Raw genomic sequence first — 19,770 nt, 5'->3', positions numbered from 1 at the left:
AGCCCATGCCATGGTGTGGGGCACCACAGCAGCCATGAATTTCCAATAAGAGCAGAAAACCTTCCAAAAGAGCTGCTGCCATGATGGGCTAAAGGCTCCAGAGGCCCCAGGAACAATGGCTTCTTTGCCTACCCAGACTCCTGAGCTGCAAGTGACTCAGGGTGCTGGCTGTGCCCATCTGAAATGATTGGGGGAGCCTTGGCTGTGCCCTGTTTCTTCTGTACTGGAGTCTTTTTTCTGGAAGGGAATGGGTGGTTGTTGCCCTATGCTGGAGAATGGGAAAGAAAGGCTTTGGGGTAGCCAGAAGAGCAGCCCACCTGAGTCTCGCCAGGGGGTGATGGCTGGCTCAGGGAACTGAAGGGGTGGCAACATTGCCACCCCTTCAGTTCTCAAGCTGCTCTTTTGCAGCTGTCAGCACTTGGCAGCCAATAGAGCAGCAGGAAGTGGGGCTACCCATGCAGGAGGGTCTTGGGGGTGTTTGATTCCTTCTGGCTGAGGGTGCTGTAGAGATCATGCTGTACTGGGTCCTGGCCAAGGATCTGCCCATGACAGTCCCCCTTATGTTTGCCTTGCAGAGGGGAGCATCCTGCTTGATGTGGCCTCCAGCAAAAGCTTCATGGAATTCTTGCCGCCTTTGGCCAGCTGCTTCCACGAGGACCAGCCTGGCGATAGGCCCCCCAGTGAGGAACTTCTCAGCGTGGAAGAAGGGGGCCTGCAGGGCTTCATCCCTTGGGGGGAGCTCTTGGCAGTGAGCGAGGAGGAGGCGGTGGGGCCAGAGCAAAATCGGTTGGAGGAGGCCTCAGCCGAGGGGGAAGAACAGTCGAAGGAGGGAGAGGGGCAGCTGTGGGGCCCAGAGCCGGAGCCAGACAGGCTGAACAGCAAAGAGGTGTGAGAGATCTTGCCTAAAAGGCCCCCGAGCGAGGGGCTCAGGGACCTTGCCTAGGGAGAGAGGGCATCTTCTGCTCCTCGGCAGCACCTGGGAGACTGCCATTTGACCAGCCAAGGCCCAGAGCGGTGAAGACTCCAACATGGAGCCATGTTGCCCCAGTGGAGCTGAGGAAGCTTCAGGAACAGCCCAGGGGACTGTGCACTCCAGATTTCCCCTGGGGTTCTGGTGAAGCCACGGAAGCAGCGATGAACATGGCTTTGGCCTTTGGATGGTGTAGAAAGCGGACTGGCCTCCCTGAAGCCTCTTTCCAGCCTTGCTGGAATCACCAAGTGAACCAGGTTTTCTTAGAAATGTACAAATCAGTTGCTGAGTGGGGGTGGGGGTGTTACCAAGTGCAAATAGTAATATATTCTATGCATCAATGGTTGGCAGGGGGGTGGGTGGAGATGTCATGTCCAAAGTGTTGCTGGTTAAGATTTCTGTGTTTCTGAATTATGACACCCTTACGAAGTCCTTGTGCTGTAGGTACAATCTGTAGTAAAGCACTCTTGGCCCCGGTTGCATCATTATTCTCTGCTGGACTGAGACGTAGAGCCTCATTAGCCTCTGGGGAGGCCGGAGAGGGATGTGGAAAAGGGGCCGAAGAGTAGAGCCTCCCTGGGCAGGAGCAGTTTGTTGTGAAGGAGTTTGAGGAGGCCTGGAAAGCCAGGGGAGGTGAGGATGTTAAGGAGCAAGGTTTGGCCAAGGACTGGCCAAAAGGCTGTCTGATTTCTACAAATCTCCAGTCAAAGGAGGGGGAGGCATGGTTGATGCCACATCATATTTGCCTGGATTTGTTCATGAGAACCACAGAAGATGGGCTTCGGAATCTGACCCCCTACAGATGTGCCACAACAGGAGAAGAAGTCCCCAATGAAATTTAGGGGTGCTTCTGAGGATGCTTACAAGGAGGGGTCCAGAGACCTATGGCTGTTGGCCTTCAAGCAGCTTTCCCACATTCTCCAAAGATGCTCTGCAGAGGAGGAGAACAAATTGGTCCTTCTGGGAAAAGGAAGCAGCAGGGAGGCAGGTGGGTACAGGAGGAGCCAGCCAACTCATTACAGGGCCTCCAGCCTGGAGGAAGGCAAAGCAGCTTCAATCTGAATGGAGAATCACATCTCACATTCTTGGCAATGGCTTGAAATGGTTCCAGACAGGCTGCTTCTCCAAAGCCTGGTGTGGTCATTCTGGCAGTGCTTTTTCAGTAGATCATTTGCATCTAAGAAAGAGGCAGATGAAACGAGTTAAAAGTGGATTGTTATAACATTCCATGTTTGAGCTGCAGCAACTGTGTGGCAGCACCTCTCTGGAGGGAGCCCAGGGCCCTTCGCAGGGCAGGAGGGACCGCAGATTGGAGAGATGCTTGTGGGTGTTATCTCAAGCTGGAGAACCCTCTGGCAGCATTCTTGCCACAGCTGCAAGGCAAGACAGTTTCCTGTGGGCAGACGCTGCTCCCACTTTCCCCTGGTCTGGCAGATGTGGGGAGAGCTTTCTAGCTGTCCTTTTCTTGCTGAAGGAGCTAAGGCAGCAGGAGGGGGAAGAATGAAGGGTGGAGGGCAGTTTGGTTGCACTGGCTGGAGGGAGTTCAAGCGAGAGGCTCTGTGGACAAACAGACTCCTGGATGTTGAAATGACAGTTAAACTGCCAAGACCCCCCAGGGTGGAGTGGGGGGCTTCCTAGGAAAGGTGGTGTGCTGAAATCTCTGATTGAGTTACACAAAGGGTGGAAACAGGCAGCTGGAATAAAAGTGTGCCCTGTCAGGGAGTTTGTGCAACTGGAGGTGGAATGTAGAGTGGGCAGATAACGTACAATAAAGGCAAAAGAAATCCTTCTAAACACTGTGATGACTCAGAGCTGTTGCATACCACAGCTGCCCCAAAGATTGCTGCACCACGCTGGGGGTGTCTTTTGCTGCCCATTTCAGTTTTCCCCATCAGCACTTCTGGCTGATTCTCCCACCCGCCCACCCTCACCCCAATTGCTACCATACTGTGCCTGAGTCCAGAGCGCAGAGGAGGGCGGAACTCCCTGAGGCCAGCCGAGAGGCAGAGGTGGGTGCATGGCTGAACTAGCTACAGTCGTGCTCACAGCTCAGATCCCGGGTCCTGGGAAGACCAGGGAGGGGGAACAGCACCAACCGCAGAGAAGTGCCAGTGCTGTGAAGCGAGGAGAACTCTCTTCACAGGGAAATGGCTTCCAAGGCCCACCAAGCCCTCCAGGATCAGAGGACAGTTCCAGTTGCCAGACTCTGGATCAAAAATAGGGCTGGGCCACCTATCTGGCCATGTCGGTTCCGGATGCCTGGGACGTTGCCAGGATAATCTCAGCTTCATTTACTTCACTTTGCAGGCTTATGTGCTACTCAAACGGAAGCAGCCCAGCACCTCTAAATTGTGTGGCAACGTTTGAGGGGTCATTCCCCATGCTGGTCTGGGGGCCTGATGTGGGGAGTGCAAACTCTATGAAGCCTGAGGAAGGGCTCAGCCTTCCAGATGTGGCCAGGTCCAGGAATCGAGTGCAGATGCTTGTCATCTTGAAGTGCCTTCCTTCTTCATGCTGGCTGACTAGCCTTCACTCGCTGCCTGTTGTTTTAGTTGTCCTGTTTAAGGCCTCTCTCACTTCCCCCAAACTTGCTCCCAAATCAGATCCCTCCGATATCCTCCTTGACCCCAAAACCTGTGGGAATCTCTGCCCATAAAGAGTGGCAATTTCTCTCTGCTCCTTTCTTCAGCCCAATAGGAGTTCTCCAGGGTATTTGGGGACTGAGGGGGAGATCTATGCAATCGCTAAAAGAAAGTGTTACAGCTATTACATTGCCAGCAGCTAGAGGGAGGGGGAGAGAACAAAGAAGCAAAGAGGAAGCTGGAAATCCCCCTCCACCTGAAGGCTGGGGGGGAGGGGGCTTGGTGAGCCCTAGTTCCCCTTTCCCAGCCAGACTCACAGCGCCAAGGAAGAGAGACCCATAGCACAGCCACTCCTTCTGTGCTGCTTTCTCCTCCAGCACCCCGTCATGGGGACCCAGCCATTGACTCAGAGCATCTTACGTACAACATCAAGCTATTCCACTGTGCTGTGGTTTGTTAGGGCACAGCCCGTTCGGGAACTCATGTTCCTAATTCTTAATGTGCACAGCTGTGGCTGGATTGAGGCAGGGGTCACAGGGCCACTGTGGCCATTCTTGTGGCCAGGTGCCTTCAATCGAGAGGAACTGGGCCTTCCTGAGCCAAAATGGTTCTCTTGGCCTCGCGATCACCAGCGCGCCGGAGGGAGAGCCTCACACAGATCATGTGGTTAATGTTGCTTTATTGGTCAGCGCAGACCCATTCCTTTGCGGATATTAGCATTACAGCGTATTGCACACAGAAATGAAGGCAGGCGAGATGTTGGAGGGGGACAGACCTAACGGGGAGCCAAAGGGCCAGAGGAGAACTGTGCTGTTTAGTTGAGACTTCCACCACACTCAGCAGATGTGTGGCTTCTCTTTCTTTGCCCCGAGGCCAAGTGAGTCAGAGGAACAGGAGTACTCGGGTACTAATTGCCACATGCAGGAACAGCAGAAGCAGTATTTTTCTCCTTGGGCTGCCAAAGGTCAAATTGGTTCTCATGGCTAAGGATGAGCAATCATTTTTATAAATTTTGCCGTAAAATGGGCAAGGAGAGACTGCTGAAGCTTGCTTCAAAATTACAAAATATTGGAGTGACTCTCTGGCAGGGCTGTGTGAGGAAGAAGAGGAGGAGCAGATGGGTCAGAGACCTTCTACTGCCTAAGAGGAAGGAACAGTTCTTTGTCTCTCCCCCCCCCCCTTAGCTTCAGCTTCTAAGACACATTCATCAGTGGGTCAGAACATTCACTTGTCTAACTACAGACATACACTTGGTCTGCTAGCTAAACACCAGTCAGAAGGGCAGCAATTCAAGCCACGAGAACCACAAAGGTTGGCATGCATTTCCCCTCATCCAGAACCAGATGTCCCAAGGCTGATCTGGGCTCCTGCAGACCAAAGAATTCAAATGTGATGGGGGGGAGGGATAATTCTTCATCCTCTGTCAGTTTGCAGCATTTAGAAACGTGAGTACCCTGTGACCTGGGAGTTAAGAGCCTACAATAAAAGTCAAAACATTTTAAACACAAATGCAAAACAACTATACCTGTACATGAAAAAATACATGTCATTAAAAATTAATAAATTAAACAATAACTGGAAAAAAATACCACTGCTCTATTTCTCCTCGGCTGCCCTCTCCTTTGAAGAGTGCCAGGTATCATCTGGTTCTTCCAAGCTGATCTATACCTGCAGAGGACAAAGGGAGGCTTTCTTGCAACCTGCTCAGCACTGCACCGGACAGTTCCCAATGCTGCTGCCTCAACCGCCCACCCATCCCAGGCACAGACAGCTTTGCATGGATGTGCTGATCCAGAAAGCCCTCGGCACAGAAAGCGAAAGATTTTGCTTTCAGCTGGGCCTTTGAGAGGATGAGAGCTGTGGGTGGAGTGGCAGACGCCATCCCAGCCTCAGGCCCTTGGACAAGGGCAAAAGGGCAGCCTGGGCACAGATCATCACAGGAACCTCCCCCATTCAAATTATTGTGCCACAGAGGGGAAGATGGGTTGTGCCATCTCTCTGAAGGGCCTGAGTTGCCAAAGTAGCATTTGCCACTTTATGTCTGTTCTCTTGAGACCGTCTCTTCGGTTCAGCTTCCCCAGAAAGTAGGGCCTTGTGGCCACCTCCTTGCTTGGCTTGCTCTAGAGGGCAAGAGCCTTGCCTTCTCCATCAGGCCTTTGTCTTCTTCCAGTGGGGTCCCCAACATTCCCTCCTAGGATTGTCCAAGAGCCAGATCCACGAATCCAGCAGGAGGGAGTTCAGCCATGGGATGAGAAGGAACAGGGCAGATAGGGCAGACAAACCAAATCAAGGGAGCTGAACTCCTTGGTAGCAATTCCAGGGAGAGCAAAGAAGTGGTGGGGCCACTCTGCACATGTCTCCAGGCATGTGGGACAGGTCTCAGGGGCTCTGGCAAGCAAGAACCACACACAGATGGAGTGCTGCTCTTGCTGAGTTCAGCTGACGGTCAGGAAAGGCAACAAATCAAGCAGTGGGGAGCAGATGGGTCTTCCAAGTGCTGCGTGGGAGGGGAAGGAAAGGAGGGGAAGCTCAGACCTCAGAACTCTATCTTGCATGCAGGGAAAGACTCATCCTGCATCACCACAGTACTGCTGCTGGCCAAGACCATGATCTTCAGCTCCTGCTGTTTCTCATGTGTCTGCTGGTACCATTCCCGTGTCACTTCTGTGTCATGGGTTGGGATTAGGGTTACCTGGAAACAATAGATATGGACCATGTGTGAAAAGGTTGTGGACTGCACTGAAATTCTGGCCACCACCAATCCTGAAAAAAGGGAGGCCAGCCAGGCACCTACCTGGAGATTCTCCCCCCACTGGGCTTTTCCCTCCAACAAGGCATCCAGGACAGCACGACTTGGCTCCCCACTACTGGAGTCATTCCCACTGACAACATAGTAAGAAGCTCGGACTCTCCTGAAGAACTCTTGGTCTGCGTTTTTCCCACTGCAATGGTTGGGGATGTAAGCCAAGTCCATGTAGACAGGTGGTCCAGGTGATGTGGAGGAGCTTTTGGGGCTGCTGGAAACTTGTGGAGAGAAAATGGAAACTTGATAAAGGATGAAACAATTGGAAAGTTTTTCTTATTATTTGGTTGCAAGAAACAATCTAAGAAACATCTTTTTTTTTACATTTTACTAAATTTGATCTTTTGCAATAGCAAAAGTATGCTAGATGGTTCACAAAACAGAACTTTAGATAACCTTTAGAACTTGAGATTGGGCCAGAAATAGTCCCAAAGCCCGGCCAGTTCCCTAAAGGCTGCCGGGCCCTGGTGGCAAGGCCCCTCCTGGATTCTTCTAATCCCTATGAAGCAAGGACAATCCTTGTGGGACACATCCCAATAACCAAAGGACAATTTGCTTGGTAGAAACCGGCATTCTGCTTTTCTGCTGATCTGTCCACATTCATACACAAGGTTGAGGATCTGAACTGGTATCTTTTAAAATTCTTTTTAGTGCCATTTCGATGGAAAGCAATCTTCTCGGGCATAGTTTTTTCTCATAACCACTGAAATGATAGTTGTATAAAGATGCTGGAGTGCACCCACTTTCTCTCCCTTATGAACTACCTAGACAAAGTGAGATTGACCTAGAATATATGGTACCTGGGTCAATACTAGTAACTGTGAGAGAGATCTAGATGGCCTAATAGATCACTCCTTGAATATGAGCCAGCAGCTGCCAAAAAAAGCCAATGCAGTTCATCAGCAGAGGGATAGCATCAAGATCACAGGAAGTGATAGTACCACTCTATACTGCATTAGCGAGGCCACACTTGGAATGCTGCATCTAGTTCTGGTCAACGCGATACAAAAATGATGAGGCTTTAGAAAGTGTGTAGAGAAGAGCAACAAAGACAAGTGGTCAGGAGGCTAAATCTTATGAAGATAGGTATGTTCAGCTTAACACTGAAGGGAGACATGACAGCAGCCTTCCTATACTTGAAAGGCTACCATTGATCTATTCTCCATAGCACCAGAGGGCTGGACAAGAAGCAATGGGTGGAATGGGCACCTGGAAATGAAGAGGAATTTCCTGACACTATTAAGCAATGGATTAGCATGTCTTCTGGAATGGTGGACACTCCATAGCTGGAGGTTTTCAAGAAAAGATGGGACAACTATTTGTCTGAGGTCATACGTGGACTCCTGCCTCGTCTCTTCCAACCTTGTGATTCCATGCTTCTATGAAATGCACAGATTGGACCCTCAATGGTTATCAGTCTCAATAGCTGTTTACAAATTCCTTATCACAAAGGTAAAGGTTCCCTCACACATATGTGCTAGTCGTTCCTGACTCTAGGGGCGGTGCTGATCTCTGTTTCAAAGCCAAAGAGTCAGTGCTGTCGGAAGATGTCTCTGTGGTCATGTGGCCAGCATGACTAAAAGGCCAATGCGCATGGAATGCTGTTACCTTCCCACCAAAGTGGTCCCTATTTTTCTACTTGCATTTTACATGCTTTCGAACTGCGAAGTTGGCAGAAGCTGGGACAAGTAACAGGAACTCACTCCCTTACAAAGCACTAGTGATTCAAACTGCCAAACTGCCGACCTTTCTGATTGACAAGCTCAGCGTCTTAGCCACTGAGCCACTATGTCCCATCTTTAAATACTAGGGCTGTGAATCAGCTATGGAAGGGAGCTGTGCCCGCCTGTCCATGTTTGTGAGATAAGTTCTGCTTGACCATGGTGTGACATAGAACACACAGGGCTCCTCTTTCTCTCTCTCTGCCACTTAGAGGTAGCACACCCTGTGCCAATTCACAGTGAACCATCCCACCTGGTTTCTGTCAGGATCCACCATAGGTCATTCTGTATTCTTTCCATTAGCAATAGGAACCAGAATTCAATTTCTTGACAGCTGACCAGTTGAAAATCAGGTAAAACTCCATATATTTCAGGATCTGGGCTTGCTGCTGAAGTTTATATTAGGCAGACCCCACCTGGAAACACTGTCCAATTATTGCTCTCATCTTATTCACTTTTTGCAGAAAAAGCTGTCTTCCAGTGTAATCTCTAAACATAAGAAATGAAGCCGTCTGGGGAGGCATTCTTTTACACCGGTCACCACCAAAGGAATGCTCTTTGCCTGTGCCTTCTTAGTTTGCCTCCCTATAGGAATTATCTTTGGAACAAACCAAGGAAGGGGTGGGTTAAAAGTCTGTTCTCTATGGGTGTTGGTAAGGGATTTATAAATATGATTAAAACAATATACAATAACCAATCGGCAAAGGTAATAGTAAATAGTGATATGACAGGAAAGATAGCGATTATGAAGGGAACTAGACAAGGATGTCCACTATCGCCCTTATTATTTATACTGACACTAGAGATTTTGAATAGAGAAATATGACAAAATAAAAAGGTAAAAGGCATGAGGGTCAAGAAAGAAGAGTATAAATTACAAGCGTTTGCAGATGATTTGGTGTTTATTATGGAGGATCCAATAGAAACAGGGCCAAAACTAGTTAAAATAATAGAAGAATATGGAGAAGTAGCAGGTTTGAAGATTAATAAAGATAAAACAAAAATTCTGGTGAAAAATATGACAGAAAAACAGAAAAGAGAGTTGTTGGGGAAACTGGACATACAGGTGATACAGAGAAAAGATGGAAAAACCTACAATTATCATTGATGGGAAGAATAGCAGTAGTAAAGATGAATATACTACCAAGATTGTTATACCTATTTCAAACAATAGCGATAAAACTAGAGAAAAAATTCTTTGAAAGTATGAACTAAATAGTGGGGAAATATATATGGCAAGGGAAAAAAGCAAGAATTAATATAAAAATGTTACAAGATGCAAGGATTTGAGGTGGATTTGGATTACCAAACTGGGAATTGTACTATCAAGCAGCAGGTCTAGCTTGGATGAAAGAATGCATTTTACTGAGAAATACAAGATTCTTGATACTGGAGGGGCATGATTTGCAACTGGGTTGGCATGCTTTTTTTGTGGTATGATAAAAGTAGGGCACATGGCTATTTTCAAAGACATGTAAGGAATGGACTATTAACAATATGGGAAAGAGTGAAAGGGAAACATTATTTAGAAATACCAATGTGGCTTTCAACAATGAAAGCACTGACACATCCAAATATTAGTAGTATGAAAAATATTATTCGATACAATATTATTCGATCTTAACAGAAAGGGGTGAACTAAAACAAAAACAAGAATTAGAAAAACAAGGGATTGATATAGGATGTTTTTCACAATTGCAAAAACAATAGACATATGAAAAAGATAAAAGGGAGTACGGTTTTAACTTGGGAAGTTCGGAGTTGGTTAAGATACTTATGGAACGGGAGAAAGAATAATCAAAGAACTATATAGCTACCTATTAAGAACTATGCTAGAATAATAAATGGTGAAAGATATAATGTTAACTTGGGCAAAGAATTTTGGCCATATGATTGAACTAAAAAAGTGGCAACAACTATGGGAAAGGAATTATAAATTAACCATGTCAACAGCTTACAAAGAAAACTTATACAAAATGTTTTACAGATGGCACATATCACCGGGAAAACTAGCTAAGATGTTTAAAGACAAGTCAGCGAAATGTTGGAAATGTCAACAAGCAATAGATTCATACTACCACATGTGATGGACAAGTGCAGAAGCAAGGAAATATTGAACTAAAATAAGAGTATGGTTAAAGAAAATGTTACAAGAAATAGAATTTAGACCAGAGATATTTCTACTAGGTATTATCCCAGAGAAATTCAAGAAAGGGGATACCTATTTGATTATACATGTAACTACAGCAGCGAGAATTGTATTTGCCCAAAATTGGAAATTAAATAAGCTACCAACAAACGAAGAGATAATAAAAAAGATATTAATTGTGCAGAGATGAATAGGTTGACAATGAAAATAAAGGATAAAGAGGAATCGGAGAACTTCAAGATGTTCGGAGATTTTATGACTGGCTAGAGAAAGCAAACTAGAAAATAAAGTAGGGAGAAGATAAAGTACCCAGATGACGCACTATTAAATGGAAAAGGGGGGGAAGGAAACAGAAAAGAAAATATTAAATATATAAGTATATATTCAAGAGTGAAATATAAAGGGGGGAAACATTACTAAGGTAGACTAGTGAAGGTAAGGGAATAAGAAATGATACTAAATTATATTTGGGTTTGTGGAAATACCATCCCAAGGAAACATAGTTTTGAAATATACACCAACAATAATAGAAAAGGAAAGGGAGAGAGGAGGAGAGAATGAAAGGAAGACGGGGGGGGGGGGAGAAAGGGGTAAGGAGAGGAGGGTGGAAGAGAGAAAGAGGAGAGAGGGTAGGAATGTGAAGAGGAAGAGCAGGAGTAGGAGAAAGGGCATGGAGGAAGGTAGGAGAAGGAGAGGAGGAAGGAAGGAAGTAGAGAAGGGAGGGAGAAAAGAAAGGGAAAACAAGGCAGTGTTACAAAAGGAGGAAGGGATGGTAAATAAAGCAACCCTAATTGTACATTATAACTTATTAAATGAAATAATAAATGTATAAGAATGATAAATGTAAAGAAGAATAACAATTATGTGAAGGTATACTTAAACTGGTATGTAAGGGAATTAAAAAAAATTCTTTGGAAAAAAAGAAGTAGTCTCTTCTCTGTCTGCTCTTCCCCCTACCTGAACTGTGTGAAATCCTCAAGACTGCAACTCAGAGCCATTAACTTATAGTTACCGCTAAAACAGTAACAATTCAAGTGGCTAAATAGACACCCACATGGGGTCTTCTACTATCATAAGAGACTTGCATATGTATGCTTCCTATCAGCTGGTGCCATTGCTATTCCTTAAAATAATCTTTGTCCATTAGTAGCCTTAATCATGGACTTGCTTGATCCACTTTTAAAGCCATTATTAGATCTTGTGGTACTGAACTCCACAAGTTAAAAATGTGGTATGCGTGTAAAGAAATCCCTCTTGTTTGACCTTAATCTCCTAACATCCAGATGCAGAAAATGCTCTCACTGGGTTCCAGTATCAGGAGACAAGAATTCTCTCATATCTCTTTTTTTTCCCCTTCAGCAAAAAATCCTAGGTCACGAGCAGATTCCCATTGTCCAAAGAAATTGTCTCTGCATGGATTACCATAGGACTGAAGGATCCCCCTGAAGCTCTCCCTTATTTCTGCTTTGGAGAAGGAAATGAACTACCCAGAGGGGAAAGTGGAGATCATTCCTCTTAGCGAAGCCTTCTATATTCATGAACTTGGAAAGTGGGCAGCTGTCTCTTCACTTCTAGCTGTGTCTAAAAAGGAAGCCTCATTAGCCTTCCTTGGCTTTTCAAAAGTACACAGGAAAATGTTCTGGTCAGATCAAGGGCATTAATAAGGCATGCAGTAAAAATCATGGCTTCCTCCGGCAGAGCTTTCGTTCTGTCATGGCCATACTTCCAACCTAGGATCCTGGAGGAGACACCCAGGCACCTTCTAGACTGCCCAGTAAATTGCAGGGCAAGGGTACTATTCCACAGCTCCTCTAATCCTGAAAAGCTCTCTCCATTCAATTGGGCTTCTTTCAGAGACTAAAGGTTTGATCTCATGCATTTTGGCATGAAATTTGAGACATATTATTTCTGGCAACCGTTACTTAATCAACTTTTGCTGATTAGAACCTAATGATGAGATTTTATAATTTGTTATAGCTAAGAGATGAGATATAGAAGAGGTATGTTATTAAAATGTCAGAGAAAGTAATAAGTTGCTAACATTGTTTGTACTTGACAAGGTTAGTAATTATTTTATTTATCTTTTTTAATTTTCATTTTCCTTTCTTTGCCTTTTTTTCTTTTTGTATTTTTCTTCATTTGTAATATATATATATTGTTGTATATAATATATATTATATATATTGTTGTATTTGTGAAGGGAGACTAGTATAGATCTATTTCAAGCTATTTAGCTCTCATCAGCTAGCCATACCCTTACTGGGAATCTGATGGCTAGCTGATGAGAGCTAAATAGCTTGAAATAGATCTATACTAGTCTCCCTTTATTTATTTATCAGCACAAATACAACAAATGTAACAAAAAAGGCAACAGTAAAAAATATTGGTTTCTGTCTGGATGGTCTCTTGTGACGAGCCGAAGGACAGAGAATGGAAGTAGTGATCTTCCTCCCATATTTGGGCATACCGGGGGTTGTAACTCAATAAATAAACAAACAAACAAATAAATAAATAAATAAATAATATATTCAATCTTTGTATCTGTAAACTTCAATAAAAAAGAAAAATAAATTACTGGTATAGAACTTAGAAAAAGGAGCATGACTGAGGGCCAGATTTAGAGCCAAGGTTTCTGAATGTTCCTGAAGTAGCAACAGGATCCTGGGTGCCTTGATTCACTAACTAGCTCTTTTTTTCAGAAGGAAGACTTTAATAGGAGGCTAGTGGAGGAGATTTCATGGGAATCTTCAAACTGGCAGCCCAGAATATTTGGGGAATGGTAGTTTGGGCTCCCTTGCCCATCCCTACCTCATGAGATGAGCAAAGGAATCGGCTGGGCAGCTCGGCAGAGTCTGGCTCTCAGCTGTGAACAGTGAAAATTATACCATGGACTTCCAGCAGAAAGATCACTAAATGCCTGGACCATTTTGCACAATGTTTCAAATGTAAGCAAACAAGATGAGCTCCCAGCCCTGTGGAGGCCCTAAGACAAATCGCTTCAGGCCCAAAAGGTTGTCTGCCTCCACAAATATCCCCGGAGCCGCTGGGAGCTAACTTCAGGCCATCGTCTTTTCCAAAGGATCTTGTATAACTAACTCGTGGAGAGTGCTCTCACACCTCTGAGCAGAAGGGACAAATTTGCTTCCAAGGAAAGTAGCAGGCCCTAGTTCTGGATGCAGACCTTGGACTGACATCTCGGCTGGCCAATTCCTGTCCTCTCTTAGGCCTTGCAAACTCAGAGCCTGGCAGAGGCAGCCACCCACATTCAAGATCTCTGTTCACACAAAGAGAAGTCCATAGCCTAGATAAGCTCTTGCCCTAAGGTGCTTTTCCAACACTTGGAGAATTATTTGTGAACTCAGGGTCACCTAAATAATTGAGAATTTGAATTTGAGCAGGCTGTTGGGTAAAGGGACACAGGGCAGAAAAGCATCCTGCAGAAAGGACAGCTTCAAATTCTCAATGATTCAGGTGACCCTGAGGACAAACAAAAACCTCTAAGTGCTCTCTACGACTCCCTAAAAGAATGGAAATGGCCAACTGTCTGCAAGGAATGGATAAATCCTTCTATTCCCCACCATCCAAAGAAGCTGCTTGGATGAGAAGCCAAACGTCTTCAAAGAAAAACAAGAAAGTCCAGTTGCCTCCTGAAAAAGCACCTTTGAGAAAACCCTGACTCAGATGACTGAGAATCTCCATAGACATGGGCCAACAGCCACTTTCCTTTAGCAGCTCTAAGGCGTAATTTTCACTCCAGGTCCTTTTTCTTAATCTTGTCCTCAGCCCTGCAATCTAAGCACTGATAGGAAGCTGGATGAAGATTCAAGATTAGCTTCACATAACATGGGCTTAATCTGCTTACTGGTTAACTCAAATTCTATCTTTGCAAATACGTTAGGGAAGCCCAAATAATTTAAGTCAATTTAGCACTGTGTGTGGATGCTGCCTATTTCATCAGGATTAGTATTGATTTATTTGGGTCAAGCATGTTATGTGAAAGTTGCCACTTTGCCCAGAGACCCCTTTGGAAAATGGACAAGTATGATAAGCTGTTTTGTACTTTCATAAAGAAGATCTAGTTCTGAAGAAATCCTTGAGGTGCATCTGTCCTCTGATTTCATGACAGGGCAAAGAGACTGTCATTTAATCAGCCAAAGTTGCAAAGAGCAGGCAAACACAAGGAAAAGCAGTAAATAAGCCTTGGATCTTCCTTGTCAAAAATCCTGAATTCATAAGGATTAGGGAACAGATGGCTGTCAAGTTTATAAAGAGCAGGTAATATCACCAGAAGGCTATCACTCTTACTGGTTTTTAGGTGGCAATGTATGTTGTAATGTTCAATGAGATACAAAAAATTAACTGACAAAGGTGTGCTGTTTGCCTGATGTTTGCATCTTCCTCCTTCTCCTCCCCCTCCTTTCATTCATGACCTGGAATGGAAGAGTAGTGGAGGATATTACCAAACCTGACTGGCCAATATTGGTGATATTCCTGAGATCCTTTGGGTTTCAGGTTCCAAACAACAGCATCAAAGCCAGGCTGATGGGAAGGAATGGCAATGATCATATATGACCTTCCTTGTGACCAGGGGTCCCATTTTCTAAATATCAGGGTGCAAATGGCTATATATTTAACCTTGGATCATAGGGATGACTTGGATAACCTCCCGTTGTAAGGGCAACCCTTGACTTTTTCATTGAGTTGGTATGGAGTTTCTTGGTCTTTGACCTCACTTTCCATACCCCTGGGACAGGATTTAGGACCTGGGCTTGCTCCAGGTAATCTCTGGCTTAATTCACAAGGGTGGATTCACTTTGAACCTTGTTTTTCCTTTGGTGTGATCTGGAAGCCTTTTAAACTTCCTGGCCCAGTTGAAACTCACTGGCAGCCAGGAACTAAGGCAGCAAAAGCATGAGGGAGGGTTTCCGATGGGGGGCTTCAGTAGTTTCCCAGTGAATTGCCAGACAGTTCTGCTGATTCCCTGGTTGGCCTCTGGCATCATGAGGCAATCCAAGGCTTTCAACAGAATTGCCTCCAACTCTGAGGCCACCAATCTTGAGGTCCTCCTTGGTTTTCTGATGAGCTGTGGGAGATGATGTGACCAAAGTAATATTTGGCATGCTGGTAGAAGAAGACTAGAAGTCAATTTAAACAAACATGGGTGTGGACTCTGATTTGAGCCTAGCTGAGAAGGTAAGAGGGCAAAGCATACTTTATTGCACTGGCAGCCTTTCAGTTGGCAACCTACTTCTCCTGTCTGGCTACCGTACTTACTGTGCCTCTTCCACACAGCACTTTGCCAGGAAACCTCCTGAGATTTACCAGGTGGAGTACAGAATGCTGACATTGCTGTGTTGCTTGGACTACTTTAGGGCTGTGGGTTCTAAGGAAGTGGGTAGGACACATGACCATTGCAGGTCTGACTAGGGGATGGTTACATTTTGGTAACCATCCCCTAGTCTCCCCCAGAATTTGGCTCTAACTATCCTGCTAAGAACCACAGGATTTGTAAACAGAGGAATCCTCCTCGCCACCTATCTCTGCTTTTTTAGAAGAGGGTTAGCTTTTGTGCTAACTAGACAAAACATGGCCAGGCCAAACCTGAGCATCGCCTTTTTACTAGAGCTGGGTAGGAAGATGGCCCAGTGGCTTTTGAATAATAACGGTTGATCAACGGTTTCAGAAGGAAGGGGCTGCACGTGTGGCTCCCAGGTTCACTGAACTATTTGAAATTTTCAGCAGAGACATGAAGCACTGTGACAGCTTTAAACAAGAGATTTTGCATCAATATGATGTTGCATCACATACATATCAGCAGAAAAGAATCAAGAATTACAAGTCAGGATTCAGGATATGATTTAAAATAGCCAAACTAACATCAACTTTGAATAGTTTTCTCAATCCTACCAGGTTCAGCCCCACTCTGGGTTCAAGAATATCATCCTGAGATGGGAAGGCAGATGAAGACTTGGCTGCCTCCCACCTCTGAAGCATCTGTCAAAGGAAATGCCATGGTTTAGAAGGCCGAGTCTAAAGAGGGGCAGCCAGAGAGAAGAAAAGAGACCCTAAAAGAAGGAAAGAAGGTAAAAGGAAAAGTGTCTATTTATGGTCCATTCCATTTCATCATCATTGGTTTCCGACCGCCATTTCTGCTTGAATCCACTTGAGTGGAATTTTTTAAAGATCTGCGCAATTCTTTTGTGTATGGAGTGTGTATGGTGTGATTGTTTGATGAATGAACCCACCTAATTTTAATTATCTTTATTATTATACTATTGTATTTTTATATGTTTTTAATGGACTACAGTGGGGTATGTATGAGAGAGTGACTGAGAGTGCATCTGAGAGGACTGAGGGCGCGGGCCTGGTGCCTCCCGCACTGAGTGCATAAGCAGAAGTAGTAGGGGGGCCCAGGCCTACCCCTCGTCCTAGAATGAGTAATAGATGCCGCCTGCCAGGAAGTGCGTGGGCCATGAGAGGGGGGTCTCTGGGGATGGGGGCGGGCCGGAGCATCCCGGTCATGATGGGGAGAGGCAGGTATGACAGGGGCTACTGGGCTAGCCATTACCGGGGAAGGAGGGCTCGCTATGTCACAGCGATCCCTCGTTCCGGCCCTGTAAGCTCAACTCAAGGACCAGGTGGCAAGAGAAGCCAGGGCCCTGGTCTCAGGTTGCTGTTGCTAAATGCCAGGTCTGTGATTCATAAAGCTCCCCTCGTCCGGGACTTAATACTTGATGAGGGGGCAGACCTGGCATGTATTACTGAAACCTGGTTGGGCCATGAGGGAGGAGTCCCCCTCTCCGAAATGTGCCCGGAAGGGTTTCAGGTGCTCCACCAACCACGACACCAGAAAAGGGGTGGGGGAGTGGCAATTATTATCCGAGGATCATTAGCTCCTCGCAGGAGCCCTGCTCCGGAGATTGTGGGGTGTCAGTCCCTTCTTTTGAAGTTGGACCTAGGGGTTCAAGTGGGCTTGTTTCTGTCGTACCTACCTCCTAGCTGCATCACAACAGCCCTGCCTGTGTTCCTGGAGTCAGTAGCGGTTGAGTTCCCCAGACTGTTAGTACTGGGGGACTTCAACCTGCCGTCCCTAGGCGAACACTCTGATGGGGGCCAGGAGTTCATGGCTTCCATGACAGCCATGGACTTGACCCAGGTAATTCAGGGTCCGACTCATAGAGTGGGACACACACTCGACCTAGTGTTTTTCTTGGGGCAGTGGAGACGTGATCTTGAGTTAAAGGTAGTAGACATCTCGCCCTTGTCATGGTCGGATCACTCCCTGTTGAGGCTTGATTTTTGGAAGCTACTCCCCCACCGCAGGGAGGTAGAACCCCAGGCACCTGATGGACCCGTTGGGAACTCAGAAGGAGCTTAGGGAGATACCTGACTCTCTTGCCCACAATCCGAGTCCTTGGTCGCCACCTGGAATACAGCGGCGACTGACGCCCTAGATTGGATTGCGCCTTTTCAGCCTCTGCGCAGCAGTGGATCCAGGAGGGCACCTTGGTTTACTGAGGAACTCCGGGAGATGAAGCGCCAAAAGAGACGCCTAGAGCGACGTTGGAGTGCTAGCAACTCCGAATCCAACCGAACACTACTAAGAGCCTTTATTAGGACTTATTTAGTGGCGATAAATAAATGTGCACATTTTCCCGCTCTTATTGCATCTGCAGAATTTCGCTCAGCCGCCCTGTTTAGGATAACCCGTTCCCTCCTGAAAGGGGGGGAAACGGGGGATGCCTTACAGGGACGAGGTGAGGAGTTTGCTCAGTTTCTGTCGGACAAAATTGCTCAGATTCGGACAGACCTGGATTCCATTTGGACAGAACCAGCAGAGATGCCAAGGGAGGGTCTTGTTCAGACTTTCTGGAATGAGTTCCAGCTTGTCACTCCTGATGAAGTGGACAAGGCCATGGGAGCGATGAGTGCCTCCACCTGTTTACTGGATCCGTGCCCCTCCTGGCTGGTTTCGACCAGCAGGGAGGTAACACGAGGCTGGCTCCAGAGAATTACGAACGCCTCCTTGAAGGAGGGATCTTTCCCGCAACCTCTGAAGGAGGCGGTGGTGAGACCCCCTCCTCAAGAAGCCTTCTCTGGACCCGGCTATTTTTAAAAACTATCGCCCAGTCTCTAACCTCCCTTTTTTAGGGAAGGTTGTTGAGAAGGTGGTGGCCCTCCAACTCCGACGGTCCTTGGATGAAGCAGATTATCTAGACCCTTTTTAGTCTGGTTTCAGGCCTGGTTACTGCACTGAAACCGCTTTGGTCGCACTGACCGATGATCTCTGGCGGGCCAGGGATGGAGAGCATTCCTCTATCCTTGTGCTCTTGACCTCTCAGCGGCCTTCGATACTATCGACCATGGTATCCTTCTGTGACTGCTGGAAGAGGTGGGAGTGGGAGGCACAGATTTACGGTGATTCTCCTCTTACCTCTCCGACAGGTCGCAGTCGGTGTTGGTTGGAGGACAGAGGTCGACTCCTAGGCCCCTCAATTATGGGGTGCCGCAGGGGTCGGTCTTGTCCCCCCTCCTATTTAATATCTACATGAAGCCACTGGGTGAGATCATTCGCCGGCACAGGATTAAATACCACCAGTACGCGGAAGACACTCAGTTGTATCTGTCCGCCCCGTGCCAACTCAGTGTAGCGGTGGAAGTGATGTGCCAGTGCCTGAAAGCTGTTAGGGTCTGGATGGGAGTGAACAAACTCGCACTCAATCCTGACAAGACCGAATGGCTGTGGATGTTGCCCCCCAAGGACAGTCCAGCTAGTCCCTCCTTAAGCCTGGGAGGAGAAAATTTGCTCACCTCAGAGAGGGTCCGCAACTTGGGGGTCCTCCTGGATCTGCAACTGACTTTGGAACATCACCTGTCGGCTGTGACCAGAGGGGCCTTTGCCCAGGTTCGCCTGGTGCACCAGTTGTGACCCTATTTGGACCGGGAGGCACTTCAAACAGTCACTCACGCCCTCGTCACCTCAAGACTGGATTACTGTAATGCGCTCTACTTGGGGCTGCCCCTGAAAAGTGTTCGGAGACTACAATTAGTCCAGGATGCAGCCGCACGAGCGATACCAAGGTACACCCATACTACACCTATCCTCTACGAGCTGCACTGGTTTCCCATTGGTCTCCGAGCACGATTCAAGGTGCTGGTTATCACCTTTAAAGACCTACATGGCCTAGGACCCGGATACCTACGAGACCGTCTCCTGCCGCATACCTCCCTAAGACCAATAAGATCGCACAGGATGGGCCTTCTCCGGGTGCCTTCAGCTGGACAATGCCGGCTGGCGACGCCTTGGAGTAGGGCCTTCTCTGTTGCCGCTCCAGCCCTATGGAATGAGCTACCCCCAGAGATCCGGACCCTACCCACTCTCATGGCCTTCCGTAAAGCTATTAAAACCTGGCTTTTCCATCAGGCCTGGGGCTGTTGACCTCTTGATTGAGGTCCAGCCCCCCTTTAATTGGGTGCAGGTTGTGTTTTCTTCTTAATCTTGTTGTATCTTATTGTTTAAATCCTTTTTTAATATTTTTCATTTC

At 46.7% G+C, this 19,770-nt stretch overlaps 2 protein-coding genes across 5 annotated transcripts in view; one reads left to right on the top strand and one right to left on the bottom strand.

Annotated features, from left to right (window-relative positions):
* PPIP5K1 (diphosphoinositol pentakisphosphate kinase 1) overlaps positions 1–1,448 on the top strand; it is a 48,209-nt gene extending 46,761 nt beyond the window's left edge. For all 3 annotated transcript variants that reach the window (XM_087704452.1, XM_087704451.1, XM_087704453.1), the window contains one exon: positions 576–1,448. In XM_087704452.1, coding sequence (XP_087560578.1) covers positions 576–892 — 317 coding nt within the window. In that variant the 3' untranslated portion in view covers positions 893–1,448. The remainder of the gene's footprint in view (positions 1–575) is intronic.
* Positions 1,449–4,214: 2,766 nt separating this feature from the next.
* MAP1A (microtubule associated protein 1A) overlaps positions 4,215–19,770 on the bottom strand; it is a 62,677-nt gene continuing 47,121 nt past the window's right edge. For both annotated transcript variants that reach the window (XM_014070398.2, XM_087704450.1), the window contains 2 exons: positions 6,347–6,576; positions 4,215–6,244 (listed from right to left, as the gene is read on the bottom strand). In XM_014070398.2, coding sequence (XP_013925873.2) covers positions 6,089–6,244; positions 6,347–6,576 — 386 coding nt within the window. In that variant the 3' untranslated portion in view covers positions 4,215–6,088. The remainder of the gene's footprint in view (positions 6,245–6,346; positions 6,577–19,770) is intronic.

This window comes from Thamnophis sirtalis, unplaced genomic scaffold (genome assembly GCF_051295495.1).
Source record: "Thamnophis sirtalis isolate CommonGarterSnake01/CBP01778 unplaced genomic scaffold, rThaSir2_p1.2 scaffold_2, whole genome shotgun sequence".
NCBI classification, from domain to species: Eukaryota; Metazoa; Chordata; class Lepidosauria; order Squamata; family Natricidae; genus Thamnophis; species Thamnophis sirtalis.
Note: the sequence above shows the minus strand (reverse complement) of the source record. Positions and strands in the feature narration are given on the sequence as shown.